General features: G+C 50.0%; 1 protein-coding gene across 5 annotated transcripts; it reads right to left on the bottom strand.

Moving 5' to 3' along the window:
* Nucleotides 1-450: 450 nt before the first annotated feature.
* LOC100772712 (sal-like protein 4) lies at nucleotides 451-17,565 on the bottom strand. Of its 5 annotated transcripts, XM_035447016.1 has the most exons (6): nucleotides 17,444-17,565; nucleotides 16,032-16,036; nucleotides 5,767-8,081; nucleotides 5,646-5,697; nucleotides 4,189-4,469; nucleotides 451-870 (listed from the first exon to the last, which is right to left on the bottom strand). In XM_035447016.1, exons 1-6 carry the CDS (start codon nucleotides 17,563-17,565, stop codon nucleotides 451-453), a joined length of 3,195 nt encoding a protein of 1,064 aa, XP_035302907.1. The 5 variants fall into 5 exon arrangements, with proteins under 5 accessions (XP_035302907.1, XP_035302909.1, XP_035302908.1 ...); XM_035447018.1 differs by lacking the exon at nucleotides 5,646-5,697 and having other exon boundaries at nucleotides 7,038-8,081; XM_035447017.1 differs by lacking the exon at nucleotides 16,032-16,036 and having other exon boundaries at nucleotides 5,646-5,691; nucleotides 17,448-17,565.
* Between the last annotated feature and the right edge of the window lie 344 nt (nucleotides 17,566-17,909).

Raw genomic sequence — 17,909 nt, 5'->3', positions numbered from 1 at the left:
ACAAAGATGTCCACTGACCCGCATAAAGTCACCAGGGAGTATACAGTACCCTCACCCCTGGATTGAGGTAAGTAGTTGTCACTTCCACTGTGGTCCAATTTGCCAACTGTTTCACTTTGAAACAGGTGACAGTCTTTGGAAACAGCCAGGAGGTCACACAAAGCCTCTAGTGTACTGTTTGTCCCAAGTAACAAAACCCGCTTCTTTCCACAAAGTCTGTTTTGGATTTTTTTTGCTTTTTTTTTTTGCTTGTTTTTTGGTTTTTTGTTTTGTTTTGTTTTTATTTTCCTTTGTTTTCATTTTCTTGGAAAGCAGCATAGCAACAATCAAGATTGTAGGACTGCCCAAGGCTCTGTTCACTTGCGTTTAAGGAAGAGAAAGAGCAGGAGACTGTTAAGAAAGCTAAATGATGGAGTAGATTTCACTCCAGTTGCACTCCTCTCTTCCTCCTTAGCTGACTGCAATCTTGTTTTCCTCCAGAAAGTGGGGGAACTGGTGCTTGGCCACACCGTCAGGAACAGCAGGCTTCTCCATGTTCCCGCTCACAGCAGACTGAGAACTTTCGAGCTTGGAAAGTGTGGCGTTGCTCACGACAGAGCTGGCCCCCAGGGACATCGGCAGTGTGGGGATGCCTCCACTCTGGATCACAGAGATCTCATTGGTCTTCATGGCCAGACCCCCATTGAGAACGCTGGTGTACTGGTTCCAGGTGGTGGGGTCCACGCTCACCGTGGGGGACAGGAGTTCCTTGGGAAAGGCCTCAGACACTCTCTTTCCCTCTGCACTCAGGATGGCCATGGGGTTCTCCATGGCCAGCTTCCTGCCCCTGCGGGCGGCATTGTTGTTGGCCCCATGCGTCATGTAGTGTACCTGTGCAGGGACAGCAAAAAGAGTGTCATCACAATCTCCTGCCTCCACAAGGGCGCGCACCATCCAACCTTCATAAGCACCCTTTTTCTTAGAAATTGGACCTGGGGTGATGCACAAGCTCAGGAGAGGTAGCAAGGCCTTGAGTTCAAGGGTAGCCTAGGCTACATTGTGAGAGCTTGTGCCAATAAGCCAGAAAAGAATCAATTCAGGTGTTGGGACTATTTGAGAGCATGTTTGTAGGTGTATTGGGGAAGGAGGAGAGGAGAGGGGACAGTCTGGCCATCTTTGGCCAACATCCCTAATGTCAATAAGGGTAAAGGCTGCTCTTTCAGCAGCATCCACCTAGCCATTCGTGGGCGTATTTACATAAACGCCTAGGACACATCAGACATCATTGCATTCACCTGTTACAGGCCACAATGTCACACTTCCCTGAAGACCAGTGAAACAGCAAACAGACTGTCCACGCTGAGATTCTCACCCCCATATTACTTTTACTTTTATAAACCTTACTGTGAGGAAAAGGAGGTGTGTACTTCTCACTACCTGTCAATCTCACAAATACGCAAATGGAAACATTTACTTGAAAGGTAATTTAGGCTGGGCAGTGGTGGCGCATGCCTTTAGACCCAATCCCAGCACTTGGGAGGCAGAGGCAGGTGGATCTCTGAATTCAAAGCCAGCATGGTCTACAAAGCCAGTTCCAGGACAGCCAGGCTACACAGAGAAACCCTGTCTCAACAACGGAACAAAAAAAAAAAAAAAAAAAAAAAACTGCCTTGAAAAACCAACAAAAAGGGTAAGGATGGCTCATTACATAAAGGGCTTTCGTCAACCCGTGGTCCTGTCAGCACTCACATACATGCTGGGCAGGTCTGATGGCCCAGCCGTGACCTCAGCACTCATGAGGTAGCGGTCATATGGTCAGCTAGACTAAGCTCAACTAAAAGTAGTTGGCAAGGCAAGCTCTTGTGTTTGGAGAGGCCTTGCCTTGATAAACAAAAGTGGAGAGTATTGAAAAGATTCCAACATCAACTTTTGATCTCCATGGCTTATCTCTACACACATACGTACCCGATACACACCCCATACAAGTGATTTCTTTTTGTGTAGTGCTGGGGCTTTGAGTATGCTGGACACATGTACCATCTCCAGCCTCAAAAGTGACTTTGGAACATGAGTTGCTGCCTTGCTGGGGACTGGTATAAATACCCAGCAAGCACTGTTAAGGAGCCTGACTTTTTTTTTTTTTTTTTTTTTTTAAAGACTTATTATGCAGCCGGGCGTTGGTGGCGCACGCCTTTAATCCCAGCACTCGGGAGGCAGAGGCAAGTGGATTTCTGTGAGTTTGAGACCAGCCTGGTCTACAAGAGCTAGTTCCAGGACAGCCTCCAAAGCCACAGAGAAACCCTGTCTCGAAAAAAAGACTTAATTATGCACTCCAGAAGAGGGTATGAGATCTCATTATAGATGGCTCTGAGCTGCCATGTGGTTGCTGGGAATTGAACTCAGGAACCATGGAAGACTAGTCAGTGCTCTTAACCTCTGAGCTATCTCTCCAGCCCCGAGCCAGACTTTTTCTTGGTGCAGCCATTTCTTCTTTCCCTGCTGAGCAAGCTTAAGATCCATTCCCCTGCCTCAGCTTTCATAGGGCAATGTGATGCCCAGCTGAAGGAAAAATAAACTCATTAGCAAAGACACTGGAGGCTGTAAAGAGAAAACTGAGCCAACTGAATCTATTGATAGAAAGATGCTAAGCAACCTGTTGCTTCTTCTACCTGGGTGATTTTAAGATTTCTTTTAAACCAGGCCGTGGGGGCACATGCCTTTAATCCCAGGACTAGGGAGGCAGCAGTAGGTGGATCTTGAATACCAGAGCAGCCTGGTTTACAGATCAAGTTCCAGGACAACCAAGGATACACAAAGAAACCCTGTCTCAAAAAACAAAAGATTTATTTTTTTTGAAGGACTTGGTGGTACACGCCTTTAATCCCAGTGCTTGGAAGGCAGAGGTGGGCAGATCAAGCCTAGCCTGGTCTACAGAAGGAGTTCCAGGACAGCCAGAGAAACCCTGTCTGAAAAAACACAAATAACAAAACAGTAACAGAAGAGACAGAATCTCTTCTAGCTCAGACTGCCACTGAATACTAAATACTCACCCTCCCTGCCCCTATACCCTCATCTCCCAAGAACTGGAAACACCAAGCCTGGTTTGGAAGGGACTAGGGACCCCCCCAAGAGCTTTGTGAACACTAGGCAAGCACTCCAGAGTTGCCACACCCCAGCACCAATGAGTCAAGTCTTGAGCTTTTTTGGTAGATAAACAGAGACCCCTGAATGAAACCAGTGTCTCCAATACCAAGTGGTGTTGAGAGTTAAACTTGGGTTCACTGCATGAACAGCAAATGCTCTTTAGCCCTGAGCTATCTACAGTATTGGGATTATAGCTGTGACTCACATTTGACCACAAGCATCAGTTTGGGACTAGAGAGATGGCAGAGTGGTTAGGAGCACTTGCTACCCTTGCAGAGCCTGAGTTCGACTCCAGAACCCACACGGGAGCTCAGAAATATCAATTACCCGATTGATGATGTTCTCTGATCTTCATTTAGTACAAGGCACAGACTTGATGATGTACATGCAGGCAAAACACTGGTACCCACAAAAGAGAGCTAGGTAAGGTGGCTCACACCCATAATCCCAGCAGTCAGAAGAATTCTCAGCTTAAGCCAGCCTAAGCTACGTGAGACACAAAACCATTGGGCATGGTGGTGCATGCCTGTAATCCCAGCAGAGACAGGAGAATCTCCATATTCAAGGCCAGTCTGGTCTACAGAGAGAAACCCTGTCTCAAAAAAAAAGCTTCAAGAGCTAGCTGAGATATTGAACTCTGATTCTTCTTCTTTTCAGGTTTTTTTTTTTTTGCGGCAAGTCCTGGATTTGTGTAGGCCTGGCTGTCTTGGATCCATTGTGTAGACTAGTCTGGCCTCAAAGATCCACTTACCTCTGCCTCCCTGGTGCTTGGAGTATAAAGGCAGGACTTTTTTAGTGGTACTGTGGCTGGAGCCCTGTGTTAACCCAACACTCTAGCTGCACCCTAGATGCCCAGCCTTTTCCGTGAGACAGGGTCTCTCTATGTAGCCTTAGTTGGCCTGGAACTTACTATTTAAACCAGCCTCCAACTCAAGAGAATCCCCCTGCTTCTTTCTACCCCTGGGACTGCCGAGCTTCAAAGCTCCAGAACACCATATAAACAGATGGATGTTTTCTGTCCACACAGCAATCAATCAGTAGCCATCAACACCCATCAGAACCCACCTTCAGATTGCCTTTAGTGGTGAAGGCTCGACCACATACGTTGCAGACAAAAGGCTTTTCTCCCGTGTGCGTCCGCTCATGGATCTGAACGGCGCTGGCAGACGAGAAGTTCTTTCCACACCGTGTACAGCAGTGTTGCTTGGCCTGGCGGCGTGGCTGTGCTGCCACCAAAGGTGTCGTGCTTGAGGACATGCTGGAGGGTCCCACAAAGGTGCCAGGAACTTCGACTTTGACGTAGGTGGGCTGTGCATGACTGTATGTTGATGGGATGCCAGTGCGAGCTAGTGTGGAGGGAAAGAGACCAACTTTTATCATCTAACACCCAACTCACTGTCTGAAGCAAATCATTTCTCCACAACAATAGTAGCTTCCAGAAGAATACCTGTTACCAACTGCCTCTTGGGGGGGGTGGGTCCTCTCATGGATATATCATCAGCAAGTGGGCTAGGCTACTGGCCAGAGCTTAGAGATCTGTCTGTCTCCCATCAGCCAACACCAGTTACAAGCACACTCCCGCATGCCTGCTTTTCCATGGAGACCTGAACTCAGATTGTGAGTACATACAAGGTAGGTGTTTAATCACCAACCTCATCTCTTTGAGTTCTTCTTTACACAGAAAATAAAATTTGAACACTTAGGAAAATTTGCCTTTTTATGGTTTAGAGTACAGGTAGCATAGAAATGTGTGCACATAACATCCACGTCTCATCGCCATCAGGGTTCAGGCTTATCATCTACTTCTTTGGGAGGTAGAGGCAGGAGGATCCTAGAGAGATCAAGGATCGTGTAGAATGAACTCAGGCCGGTATCCTCCCCAGCCACCTGGAAAATAGCCAGATATGGTGAGTGATACACACCTTCAATCCCAGAACCTAAGGGGTGAGGAGGCAGGCTGATCAAGTTTGAAGTTAACCTGGTCTACATAGTGAGACCCTATCAAAAGAAAAAGTACCACAATAAAGTCACCTTTGCGCCATACCTAGGCATTTTCTGTGATTCTAACGAGGTATTCTGGAGCCGTGGACAGCTCAAATCGATACATCTAACATAAGGTATTGTCTTTCAGATGTGAACACTATGTTTCATAGCAGGACCTCAGTTCCAAGCAACTATTGCTTGATTTTTGTGGCCCAAACAGTGCCTACTTCCCATCACACTTACCTACTCATGGGGCCAAATAAAAAACAAAAAACAGGTGTGTGAGAGAGAATAAAGATTCTTGAAAAAAAAAAAAAAAACCAACACCCACACTCAACCTGCATGACCCATGATAAATAGAAAGTCTACCAAGTACTTAGGACATATAGGCAGTTATCAGCTTCCTCTACACACAAGCACAGAATTAGCTAGTTGCCCTACAGAAACTGCTTCAAGTCACACTCAAGTTCAACCCAGGCTCCTTTTCTGGTGACCTTGAGCCCAAAGGGGACATTAAGTGAAATCCAAAGCTTCATCACCTTCCATGTCAATGCGGCAGCTCTCCACGCCCTCGGCCTTGATGCCCTCGGCCTTGATGCCCTCGGCCTTGATGCCCTCGGCCTTGATGCCCTCGGCCTTGATGCCCTCGGCCTTGTTCACATCAGGAGACCGGGACTTGACACTTTCTGCTTGGCTATTGGCAGGGGACACTGCCTGTAAGCACATGGATTCCTCGCCATCTAGGCTTTGGCTCCGACACTCTTGGTCACCCATGAGTGAGGACAAGTCATTGACTAGGCAGTTGTCCCTCTCTACTGAGCCATTTTCTCGGCTGCTCTGCCACTGCAGGCCCAAAGGGGGAGGAGCCCCTTTCCCCTGAGTATCCAGGGAAGCCATCACAGAGAAGTCCAGAATGGGTGACACCAGGTGGGTACCGGGAACTGATTGGGAGACCTTTGAGGAGCCACCAGGAACATCCCGTGAGCAGATGTCATCTGCTTCCATCCTTTCCACCGAGTCTTCCTGGCAGACGGCATTGGCACTGCCATTCTCGCTGACAACCATGGGCTCAGGACCTGTAAAGTCACAGGGGCTCTCTGGCAGGGGTGTGTTAGGAATCTGGCCACCCATGTGCATTCGGATATGTTGCTGTAACATGACGGCATTGGTGAACTTCTTCTGACAGATGGGGCATGAATGCTGTGTTTTTACAGCCGTGTTGGTTTGGTGAACCCCGAGGTGCGTCTTCAGGTTGCCTTTGGTGGAGAAGGCCCGGCCACATATCTTGCACTGGTACGGTCTCTCCCCTGTGTGGGTCCGGTAATGCATCTTGAGGGAACTCTGACAGCTGAGTACTCGATGACAGATGAAACACTCGTTGGGGTCGGCAGTGGCCTTGTCGATGTTCTCCACAAGCTGCTGCAGTTTCAGGGTCTCTGATCCTGACTCCGGGGTCCCACTCCCCTGGAGGCCCCCAACCCTTGGGGGATTATTCGCAAGCCCCCCCCCAAGGAGTGGGAGTCCCACCTCACTTTCTGGAGAAGGCCCTGGCTGCGTGTCGTTGGGCAGGTAGCCACCCATGAGGTCCTTGGGGTTAGGACCCGATGTGAGCTTTTGAGGTAGCCCTGTGGAAGGTGTTCCCGTGACATGGGCAGGCTTGGTTTCTACAGAGAGACTTGATTCATCTACAGGGATGGGGGCAGAGGGTGCATAGGGGGAGCCGGTGCCTGCTGCTGCTTTGTCCTGGAATTCGGCAAACAGCTGGGGGTTTGCCTTCACCTGAGGGTGTCGATAGAAGTGTACCTTGAGGTTGCCCTTGGTGGTGAATCGGTGACCACAGACAGAGCACACGTAAGGTCTCTCTCCGGTGTGGGAGCGGAGGTGGATCTGCAGAGAGCTATCTGTCCCGAAAACCTTGCTACAGTACTTACACTTGTGCTTGCCGAGGACAGTCTCATCCTTGACCTTGACATCCAACGCAGTCGCAGAGACGTTTGGGGGCTTCCCTTTCCCTTTCTTGGATGGGTCAAGTGCCGCAGAAGCGAAGGGACTCTGAAGGAGCACAGAGCCCGGGGTCTGAGGTAGCAGGGCACTTGGGAGGCGAGACATGAAGTTGGGGAGAACCCGAGTCCCATCAGGCTTCAAGGTGAAGGGCGTAAACCCCGAGGACAGTGAGCCTGTTGTAGAGGGGGCATTGGCATGAGGTAGCTTGGTTTGTTTCAAGGCATCTAGAGACAGAGCTGGGTTTGAGGACTTCTGGTTGAGCAGAGCCACAGCAGCGGACACCTGCTGGGATATGGACACCTGCTGAGACACATGGTTGCTTAAGGCCTTTAGAGTGTCTGCACCTGCCATACCAGAGTGGAGGGCGTGTGCCGCCCACAAGTTCACCTGGACACGGATTTGTTCGGTGAGTTGGATCTGCTGGAGCTGCTGCTGCTGCAGACATAGAATCTGCTCTAGGACCCATGGGATAGTGTGGGCAACTGACATAGGGGCTGCAGGGGCATCCACACTCCGCTGGTTCACTGCCACCTTGGTGCCACGGAGCGCCTGCAGAGTCACATTGGTGTTGGCCACTTTGCCTTTGGGTAAGTAGCTTATGTTCTGGGATGTGGGTGGCAGGGAAGCCTCTGTCTTTAAGTAAAGGATAGAGTCCATGCCCAGCTTTTCCTTTGAGCTCCCTGAGCCGCCACTGTTGTCCTGGTGACTGTCCTTATTGCTTGGGCTGTCAGGCTGGTGGCTCAGGACAGCTCTGGGGAAGTCCTCTGAAGGCACTGGCCCCTCACTGTCGTTCATAATGAGGACAGGAGGATTTTTAGTGCAACTTTTCTTGTGTTCCACGAACTCAGAGAGACTGAAGAACTCAGCACAACACTTCTCGCAGATGTGAGTCTCCTCCCGCCGAGGGCGCTTTACCAGGGCCATGTCCTCTGTCACTTCATCGCCATTCCCTGGGGAGTTCACTGGAGCACCTGTGCAAGGAGAGGAAAAGGTAAGCACTCTGACTGACAGGTCCCCATTACACCAGTCCTGATTCAAGAAGGCTGTGTAAGGGACATAAAGTCCCTACAGCCTGAATTATAACTATCCACCACCAAGCCTCATAACTTATGCCTGCCTTGCCCACGACTTTGCCTGGAGTCTCTTAAAGAGCATCACTTAGCTCAGGCAGCCCTAAGGCCGCTTTGTAGCTGAGTGTGGCTTTGAACTCCTAACCCTCCTTGCCTCAACTTCCAGATTAGTGGAGTCTGTTACTAGCTTGGACAGGGTCTTTGGCAAAAGTTAGGCTGGGTCTTAAACTTTAGTATCACTCTAAGAGGAAGAACAGAAACCAGTGAGACACACAAGTCACAAGAGAACGGGGCCTTCTGAAGGCCAAGGCAGAGATGGAGTCAAAGGGCTTTACCAAGATCTGCTAAAACCAACCACGGGAACCTCATCAGTTTCCCAGAGCCTCCATGAGGAACCCTGTCACCTAAACTCAGACCTTCCACAGCTGTGCAAACCAATCAACTGCTATTATCCAACTTGTAGTAGTTATTTGCAGAAATATAGGATAAACAGCAATTCATTTTATTATAGAATTTTACTTTGTAGTCCAGGTTAGCAATTAATTCACACCTGGGCTTCCCAAGTGCTAGGATTATAGCCATGAGCCACTACTAGATAGTTCTTTAAAGCAGCCCCCACTGATCGACATGAAGGCCAGAGGGCAGCCAATGCCAAGGACATTGGAATTGGGTCAAATTTTACCTGATCTCCATGACCTAAGCAAAATGGAATATCATAAATCACATTCAACCCAGGTGATGCGTATCTGTCACCCAGGGGTGACAAGTTTAAAAACAACATTAATCCATCCCAGAGAACCAAGTTTTAAAGGTGCCACCAAGGCATCAATCCAGTCTGGTCTACAGAGCAAGGTCCAGACAGCCAAGGTTACACAAAGAAACCAAAAAGGGCAGGGTGTTGGTGGCGCACGCCTTTAATCCCAGCACTCAGGAGGCAGAGGCAGGCGGATCTCTGTGAGTTCCAGGCCAACCTGGTCTACAGAGCCAGTTCCAGGACAGGCTCCAAAACAATATAGAGAAACCCTGTCTCAAAAAAAACAAAAAGAAACAAACAAACAAAAGAAAAACCAAAAAAAGAAATGGGAATCCAACACCTCACTACTCCTCCATCTGCTACCAATCGGCTCCGCCCAAGACATTTAAATTCAGAAGACTCGGGAGTTAGGACTGCTCTACTTGGTCTGTCCTTTCTTATTTATCGGTGGTCACATGCTTGGGTTTGCTAGTGTAACCCCATGTTCAAAAGGTCAGGACAACTTGAGGGAGGTCGAGTTGGTTCTCTCCTCCATCTGCTGGGTTCCAGAGACTGAACATTGTCAACTGCATCTTAACCTACAGGCCTAGACTGGATCTCTTCAATATTGTTTTCTGAGAGTCTCAAATAGGCCAGCCTGATGAAATGGCTCATTGGCTAAGAGCACTGGACCCAAGTTCGATTCCCAGCACCCACATGATGGCTCACAACTGTCTACACCTCCAGTTCCGGGATCTCCTCCCACCTTCGGGCACTGCGTGGACATGATAGATACACACGTATGTGTGAGGAAGCCCTTAAAACTGTGATGCTACTAGGCCCTCAGACCAGTGACTTGAAGTCAAGCAAGCATGACTCAGCAGTTCCCATTTCCCCGGGAAGGGGGCACTGCGGCGCCCCTGCCTGTTAGGTCTTTCCCTGGTACCTGCATGTCCCGTGACGGCAACACCCTTTTCTTTCAGCCACACAGGGAAGTCTAGGAGACAAAGACTCCTGCTGACTAGGAAGCCATGGAACAACAACACTTTAGTTCAGAACAAGATAGGCAGGGGCAGGTCCATCTGTAAGGTCCAGCCCACCAGGCCAGTAAAGGCCACGTAGAGAGACACTGGTCTCTCTCTCTCTCTCTAAGTGTAAGGAGGGAAACAAAGGTCTGGAGTGTGGCTTAGTTGGCATTGGGGGTGGGGGTTACAAGGAGCCCAGCACAAAGTAAAAGTCATGTGACTACACTCCTGGAATACCAACACCGAAGAGGCAGAGGACAGAAGTTCAGGGTCATTGTTGGCTACAAAGTGAGGTGGCCCCAGATACAGGACACCCAGTATGAAAGGAAAAACTAACGAAGTGCTAAATTGTGCCTTGTGTCACGGAGAATCCCATCTCAGGAAAAAAAAAAAAAAAAAAAGTAAAAATCTTTTTAAAAACTTCCTCTGGGGGTCTGGAGAGATGGTTCAGTGCTTAAGAGCACTGGCTGTTCTTCCAGAGGATCTGGGTTCAATTCCCAGCAACCACATGGCAGCTCACAGCTGTCTGTAACTCTAGTTCCAGGGGATCCCACACTCTCACACATGTGGGCAAAACACCATTGTATATAAAATACAAATAAATAATTAAAACAGAAACCTCCTCTGGGAAGAACACTTCCAGGGAGGAGGATAACCGCATGGGAAGGCACACACAGCTTCCCTGCACGTTGCCTATCTAAACTGCACCCTCCGCCTCAGCAACTCCAGTGTTTGGACACAGCGACACCAACAGCTCTTGGTCTACCAAGAATCCGATTACATAAAAAGTACACCAAAAAAAAAAAACAAACAAACAAACAAACAAACAAAAACAACAAAACAGTTTAGACTCACTCTTCCATACCACCAGAGAAAAAGCTACCCAAAGAACTAATAAAGAGTTTTCAAAAAAAAAAAAAAAAAAAAAAGTAGCCCTGGCTGCCTTGGAACTCAGTCTGAAGACCAGGCTGGCCTCAGAGACCCATCTACCTGCCCCTGACTACTGAGTGCCTGGCTACACCAGACTTTTTACTGCTGTTTGAACTGGAGTCTCACAGGCCACGGAGGCCCTGATTTCACTGTAGCCCAGGAGGCCTCAAACAGGATTATAAGAGTATTTCAGCCTTTGCCCAAGAATTTTTAGGAGAAAGGAATTTTATGAAAGGCAGGAAACAGGCTGGGCAGAGTGTGGGTGTGTAAAGACATAAACGTCTACAGGGAAGTGAAACTATTGCCTCCTACACAGGGTCTGAGAGCCTGGGATAGGAAACTGTGTAACCTGGCTGTCCTGGAACTCAGAGATCCCTGCCTGCGGTCTGGGTCTGGGTCTGGGCTGGGTCTGGGTCTGGGTCTGGGTCTGGGTCTGGTCTGGGTCTGCCTCCTGAGTGCTGGGGTTAAGGGTGTTGGGCACGACTGCCAGGATGTCCCTTTGAAATTGGCACCAATTTGGGTGCAAGCGCGCTTCCAGCAAAGTTGGTGTCCATTCTGTCTTCACACCTCACCCACTCTGGAAACCACACTTCTCCCGAGGCCCAGTCAAGTGGCCGAGTCTGCCCTCCAAAGCTGTGTCCTGACGACCGTGCCAGACCTCCAGCTTCCAGCCCCCTCGTGCTAAGCTAGAATGAAAGCAACTACACCACATCTATCTAGTTAAGTGTTCTGAAGGGCTGAAGACGGGCCGCAAGCTTAGCCTCATGCATGCTGGGCAAACACTCCACCAATTTGACCGCATCCCACCTGTCTTTAAAGGCCAAAGGCTCACACCTTTGATCCTAACACTCGGGAGGCAGAGACGGGGGACCTCTGAGTTTGAGGGCAGCCTAGGCTACAAATTGAGTTCCAGGACAGCCAGAAATGTTATAGAGAAACCCTATCTCAGGAAAAATATAAACAAATAAAAGAGCCACGGCATTCTCCAACCACCCCACCCACAGCACACTATACATATACTACTTGACTAGGCTCCTTTGAGGTCAGGCAATTAAAGTACCTTTGAACCCATTTCCCAGATGCAGATACTGAACTAAGGCTTAGGAAGAATTAAGTAATCAGAGTTATTCCTTAAAATGGTTCAGGAGTTCCTCCTCTTCTCACTTAATTGCTTCATCCCTCACGAAATGTTAGCATCAAGTGACCTTGTACATAGCAAGAACCAAACTCTTCCAATTCTCAACCAGGCAATCTTAAATTTTGTTTTGATACAAGGTCTAGTTATGTAGCCTTGGCTGTCTTCAAACTCATTAAGTAGCTTAGGCTGACCCCAAATTCCTGGCAAGCCTCCTTCCTGCCTCAGCTTCCCAAGTACTGGCAGACTGACTCTAAGGCAGTCTTAACCTGCAATCCATTAAACTTACCAAAGATTTACGCCAGGCATGTAAGGGACATGTTACATAATAACATTCACAGCAGAAACTACAACTGTTATGTGGAGTGCTATGGCTATGGCTCTTCTACTTTCTGGATAATTGGAGCAGTTGACTGGCAGACAGGATACCAGACCTGCCATTTTCATCAATATCCCCCTAGCAAAGGTGTTGGACCCTGCAGTCTCAGAGGGCTCCTGTTATTAGCAGTTCACCCTCTAGTATCACCCCCACCCCCACATTGGGTATTGAGCCCAAGCCCTCACACCAGCTAGGAAAGGGCTCTCCCACTGAGCGGTATCTCCAACCCCCAAACTTTAATCTCCGGGATTTAGCAAACCCACATGCAATGCAAATACTATGTAAATAGTTCTCAGACTGCATTGTTTAGGGGCGAAATTGCCAGAAACAATGGCCAGCACGGCTCATCTTTGTCATTTTTCAAGAGCCTTGGGGGATTGGGGGAAGATAAGGAGGACTAAATGTTTGCTGGTCACTGTACTTTGTTCCCTAGAATTCTGTGCACTCTCAGCATTCGACAGAGGAGGGATCTATGGCGCAAAAGGTTAAGCACCTCTGCTCCAGAAGGATCCACCAGTTCCAAGTGATTTACAGCCAGGATGCCAACTGCCTTCACTGTATACACAAGCCCCAAAGCCAGCCTCTCTCCTTCCAGCCTGGCTGCTCATGCACCAGCAACATCCCACTTAAAACTGCAGCCACTGTTTGCTTAGGCAGTAAAAAAAAAAAAAAAAACTACCTCATCCACACCACCATCGGCAAATAATGGAACCAGTATTTGCCAAGGAGTAAGAAGACCCTGTTAAGAACAATTGCTGGCTATGCTTAAGTTAGCCCGAAGGGAAGGAAAGCCAAAGTCCACAGGGATAGCGCCAGCAAGCAGGGCCTCCATCCCCCACCCCGAATTTTAGGAATGTTATCTCTTCAGCATCTAGTTATCCAGTAAGTTGGAAGAATGCAGTAAACCCAGCAGGGGTCTTAGATTCAATCTCGGCCAGATGGATGGAAAACACGCTTACTATTGTATAGGAAGAAAGCTAATCAAGCCAGGAGGCCAATCCCTAGCCGGAGACACTCAAACACTTAAAAAATAAAATAAAATCTGTATATCTCGATAAAAGCCTGGCGACTCAGGCTTTGCTTATCTGTAACTGGCCCTGTATTAAGAGAATGACAATGAACAGCTTACCTAAGGCACACAGTATCTTAGGCCCATCCCTACCTCCAGGATAAGTGCTTACCAAAAAACAAAAAGGAATTATGTTTCTGGTATTATTGACCCAGCTGTAAGGGCTTGTTTTTTTTTTTTTAACCAGTTTCATATATCAAACCTTGAAATCTACCTGTAAAGGTCAAATTTGACCTGATATTAAGCCTCTCCTTAACCAAAAAACCCACAAAAAGTAAAAGTCATGGATCAAAGTTCAGGGGCCCCGTGGAAAAGGTTTTTGAAAGGGTGAAAAGGAGACCGAGCAGAAGGGCTCAGTGGGTAAAAGATGCTTGCCACCACATCTGAGCTAGAGCTTCTGACCTCCACATGCACATTGTGGCAGCACATGAAATTAAAAAAAAAAAAAAATCAATTTGAAGGGCAAAAGGCTCAGAATAAGCCTTGTCTAAGTAAGGGATGCCCTGTCACCTCTTGCCTCAACTGGAATAAGCTTGCATACTCCAAGACACGGCAGAGCTCTCTTCTCACTGTCTCCAGCCTGTCTCAAGACTTTAACATGTTCAGGTGTGTTTGTTTAAAAAAAAAAAAAAGTGCAGATTAAAGTGATAATGGTTAGTAACATCCTGAATGCATTTCCTACTCATTTTGTTTCAAATCAGGTGCTCCCTCCCCAGAAATGAACTGAAATTATTTTAGTTCTGAGTTGTTTCCCAGGATCCCATCACCCACAGCTTCCAAAGACAATTTGAAAAACTCAAAAGTGGGGCTGGCTATGCTGGCAGATGCTTCCAATCCCAGCAGCTGGAGGCAGAGACATGAGCATGGAAACATTGGAGGCTGGGATGGTTATGGTAAAAAGCTGCCATGGCCACACACACAGACCCTGTGGGAGGAAAAATAAAAAGGAAAATGACCAAACCAAATCAGCTTCAAGCACCAACCACGGCTGCCTCTTACAAAGGAGAACATCACTGACAGCTCTAGGACCATCAACAAACACCCCATGGATTCAAGGAGGGTAAAGTCAAGTTGGAGGGAAATGGACCAGGCCATGTCACCGGGGAGCATCCATTAACTTTCCGGTAAATAAAATTCCAAACCTACTTGGGTTGTGAGAATTAACGATAAGGTCTCAAAAGGTCCAAGCCCGGGGTCTGGCACACAGCATGTTCCTATGTCTGGAACTAGTAAAAACAGCTTGAACAAAGTTACCAATCACACTCCCAATGTACAACATGCTCCTATAGGACACGTTTTCAATGCCAGTGTACACAAGTACCCAAAGCTGAATGGGGGGGATAATCCACCACCTTACACCCGGAATGTACTGCTGATCCTCTTACCAAATCTTGCCAAAATCCTTTTCCCCAAACTCTCATTTGACACTTTACATCCAAAAGGCAGAAATTCGAGAAACTAACCATGCCTCAGTCGCCGAAAATGGTCCCCCAGAACCCTACTTAGATGGGAGCCTGCTAAACACGCCCATCAATGACAAAAGTATCGTTTACTGGCGGCTGAGCACCACTGAGGGTGAGGGAATGCATTTTACATGCAATTTAATGAATAAAAAAGGTCGTGTGCAAATTACAGCCCCCACCCCTTTGGGGAAACTCTAAATTCGCTTGAAACCTTAACTAAAGCCAGCACAGGCAGGTCAATAGAGGCTGGAAACGGGAGCTAAATTACTCAAAACCTGGGAATCGTAATAGCTGAAGGTTGTAATCCAGTTTAGCACAAAGGGCATTTGGAACTCTTTTGAGAAAATGCTAATTTTCCTTTAAGTACTGTGAGCCCCCTCTCCTCGACCACCTGCGGATTTTTTGATCTGCTAATTATTGCCCGGATTTCATTTTCCTAGCTCAAAAACTGCATTCTCCAACGGACTGATCAAGAGGGATCCAAACGCTTCGCGATAAAGACTCTAACCATCATCTATCCATACTGGGACTGATCCCAAAATACAGTCACTTAAAAAAAAAAAAAAAAAAGTTCTTCCCAAAGGCCACAAGTGAGGACTCCGCAAACATATTCTAAGAATTCTTGGCGCAGACTCCCACGCACAAATGGCGATGGGGAAGGTGGGAACCCTGCAGAGATTCCCCCCAGTGCGGATCTCCGGGCCCAGCTTGCCTCACTCACCAGGTGTGTGCCCGGGTCCGCACATGACCCGTCTCCAGAGGGCGCCAGCGCGCTTAGCCCGGCTCGGACCGCGGGTGATCCGCAGAAAACGCTTCCCAAACCGCGGTGGCAGCGCGCGCCCAGCGGCGTCAGGGCGCAGCCAGGTTATAGTGCGACTCCAGGCAGCGGAGATTTCGGAAGCCCTTCTTTAACATGCTACCCCCTCCACGCCCTCGAGAAAGTCAACCACCGTCTAAAAACAAAAATCCACACCAGTGTGCGCTCACCCCAAATGGAGGGGGATGGGAGGTCAGCACAGGACCAGGGGAGGGGTCAGGGCCGGGAGCTCGCCCCTCCTCTCCCGAGGAAGCAGGCGGGCTTAGGGTTAACCCTTTTGTTCCAGGTGGACCAGGCGACCCAGCCTCTCCGCGGCTCACCCCCCCAACACCCACACACACACACACCAGCTCCCCTGGCCTAGGCACAAAGAGCCCTATGATGTGGGATGCTCCGACGCCCCAAAACTCACATCCGCTCCCCGGACCAAGTAACGACCTTCCATTTGCCCTGAGGGGAAATAATACATTACGGTGGAGGGCCACTGAGCTCTTGATAGACCCGGGAAGTTGCGGAAGACTAGGACCGCAGTCCCGGGAAAGCGGGAGCGTCCCGAGCTGAGCGCGCAGAGTCCGCCGCTACCGCGCACCGCCCACCAAGCGCGGAGAGCTGGAGTCGGGCGGGAGGCCCGGGGGACCCCCTCCCCCACGTTCCCAATTTCTCCGGCGACAGTCCGGCGGGCCGGGGTGAGGGGCTGCTGGAGGCCGGTTGGGAAGGTGCTCGCCCGCAGCTCACGGCCGCGCCGAGGTCCTGAACTTCGCAGAGGCGCGGGCCGGGTCAACCGCAGCCCGACCTCTCCCCTTTCACCTCCGGGGCGTGTGCTGAGCGGTGCCGCCCGAAGGATCCGAGCAAAATAAATAAATATATATACATATGTAAAGCAGCGAGGGTGCGCTCCGACGGGGGTGACCCTGCCCCCGCCACCCGGGCCCCGGCCGGCACCCTCCCGCGGGCCGCGGTTATTTTTAGATAGTCGGAAATCAAAGATGGCTGGAGGTCAGGCCCCGAAAGGTTAGGGCGAGGATCGGCAGCAGGCGGCGTAGCCCCGGGGGAAAGGCGGAAAGCAGCAAAAAAAGAAAAAAAAAGTAAACGAAATAGCCAAAATTACAAAAAAAATAAAAAGCCCCCAAAGGGAAGTAGAGCGAGCAGCCTCCCCCGCCCCCTGTGCAGCGCGGGTGGCCCGCACCCCGGCCTGGGGGTGGGGAGAGGTCGCGCCCCCTCCCCCCACTCGGCCTGGGAGGGGCGCGTGCAACAGATCGCCCTCCTCGGGGGGGTCCCCCAGAGGTGCGCACCTCCCCCAGGGGCCCCCAAGGGGGTGGCGGAGAGGGTGGGAAGACTTGGGGGTCTCTTTCTTTTAAAAGCGGCGCCACCAGAGAGAGGGGGGGGAGAGGGAAGCCTAAGTCGCCGGGGTAGGGGTGCTTGTGTATCGAGGCGAGGGAAACCAATTATCCGACTGAGGACAAGGAGAGGCAAGCTGGAGGGAGAGCGAGGCAGGGCAAAGGGGCGCCAACTTCCCAATAAGAATGAGAGAACCGGGGGAAACTTGGGGGGGGGTGAGGATACCTCCCTCCGTCCCGCTCTCGCCTCTCCTTTCCCGGAACCGAGTCCAAAAGCCCAGTTCCAGAATCTGCTCCCAAACCCGCGCGCTCGAGGGACGCACGGCGGTGCTGGGAGCGTCCTCCCGGGACGCACGGACAGACGGGCGCACGGACTCACCCGGTTCCTCCGCCGCCGGCGCCTCTGCGAGGTCGGGGCTCGGCTGCTGCAGCGGCTGCTCGCCCTGGCCCTCCTCCGAGTTGATGTGCTGGGGCTTCGCCTGCTTGCGCCTCGACATGGTGCGCGCATCGGGGCGCCGGGAAGAGCCCTGGTGACTTGCCACCAATTCCTGGAGTTAGGAAATTTTACCCCCCTTCGGCCGGAACGCGCATGTCCCAGTAATTATTATTATCAATAATGCATTGCGATTTATCATGAGCCCTGACAGCTGATTGGCCTGGGTCCAAGACCTCAGAGATCATTTAAATAAGCCCTCATTGATCAGGGAGGGGCGAGGCATGCTGGGCCTTGTAGTTCGGCCCTACATGTGACAAAGGCGTGTTCATCAGGGAAGCGTAGCTAATTAGCATCCGGGCTCAGATTGGCCCGGGCGTGGACCGACTCGGAGGGGACCATCCTCGC

The sequence above is a fragment of the Cricetulus griseus genome, chromosome 6 (genome assembly GCF_003668045.3).
Source record: "Cricetulus griseus strain 17A/GY chromosome 6, alternate assembly CriGri-PICRH-1.0, whole genome shotgun sequence".
NCBI classification, from domain to species: Eukaryota; Metazoa; Chordata; class Mammalia; order Rodentia; family Cricetidae; genus Cricetulus; species Cricetulus griseus.
The sequence above is the reverse complement of the archived record's forward strand: the minus strand, read 5'-3'. Positions and strand labels throughout refer to the sequence as shown.

Coding starts and splice junctions, on each gene's coding strand:
- LOC100772712 (XM_035447016.1), bottom strand. CDS start 17,565: ATGTCGAGGCGCAAGCAGGCGAAGCCCCAGCACATCAACTCGGAGGAG. Junction 4,470..5,645: donor CTGCCGCATTGACATGGAAG/GTGATGAAGCTT, acceptor CCTCCACACTAG/CTCGCACTGGCATCCCATCA. Junction 871..4,188: donor CCACTAAAGGCAATCTGAAG/GTGGGTTCTGAT, acceptor GTCCCTGCACAG/GTACACTACATGACGCATGG.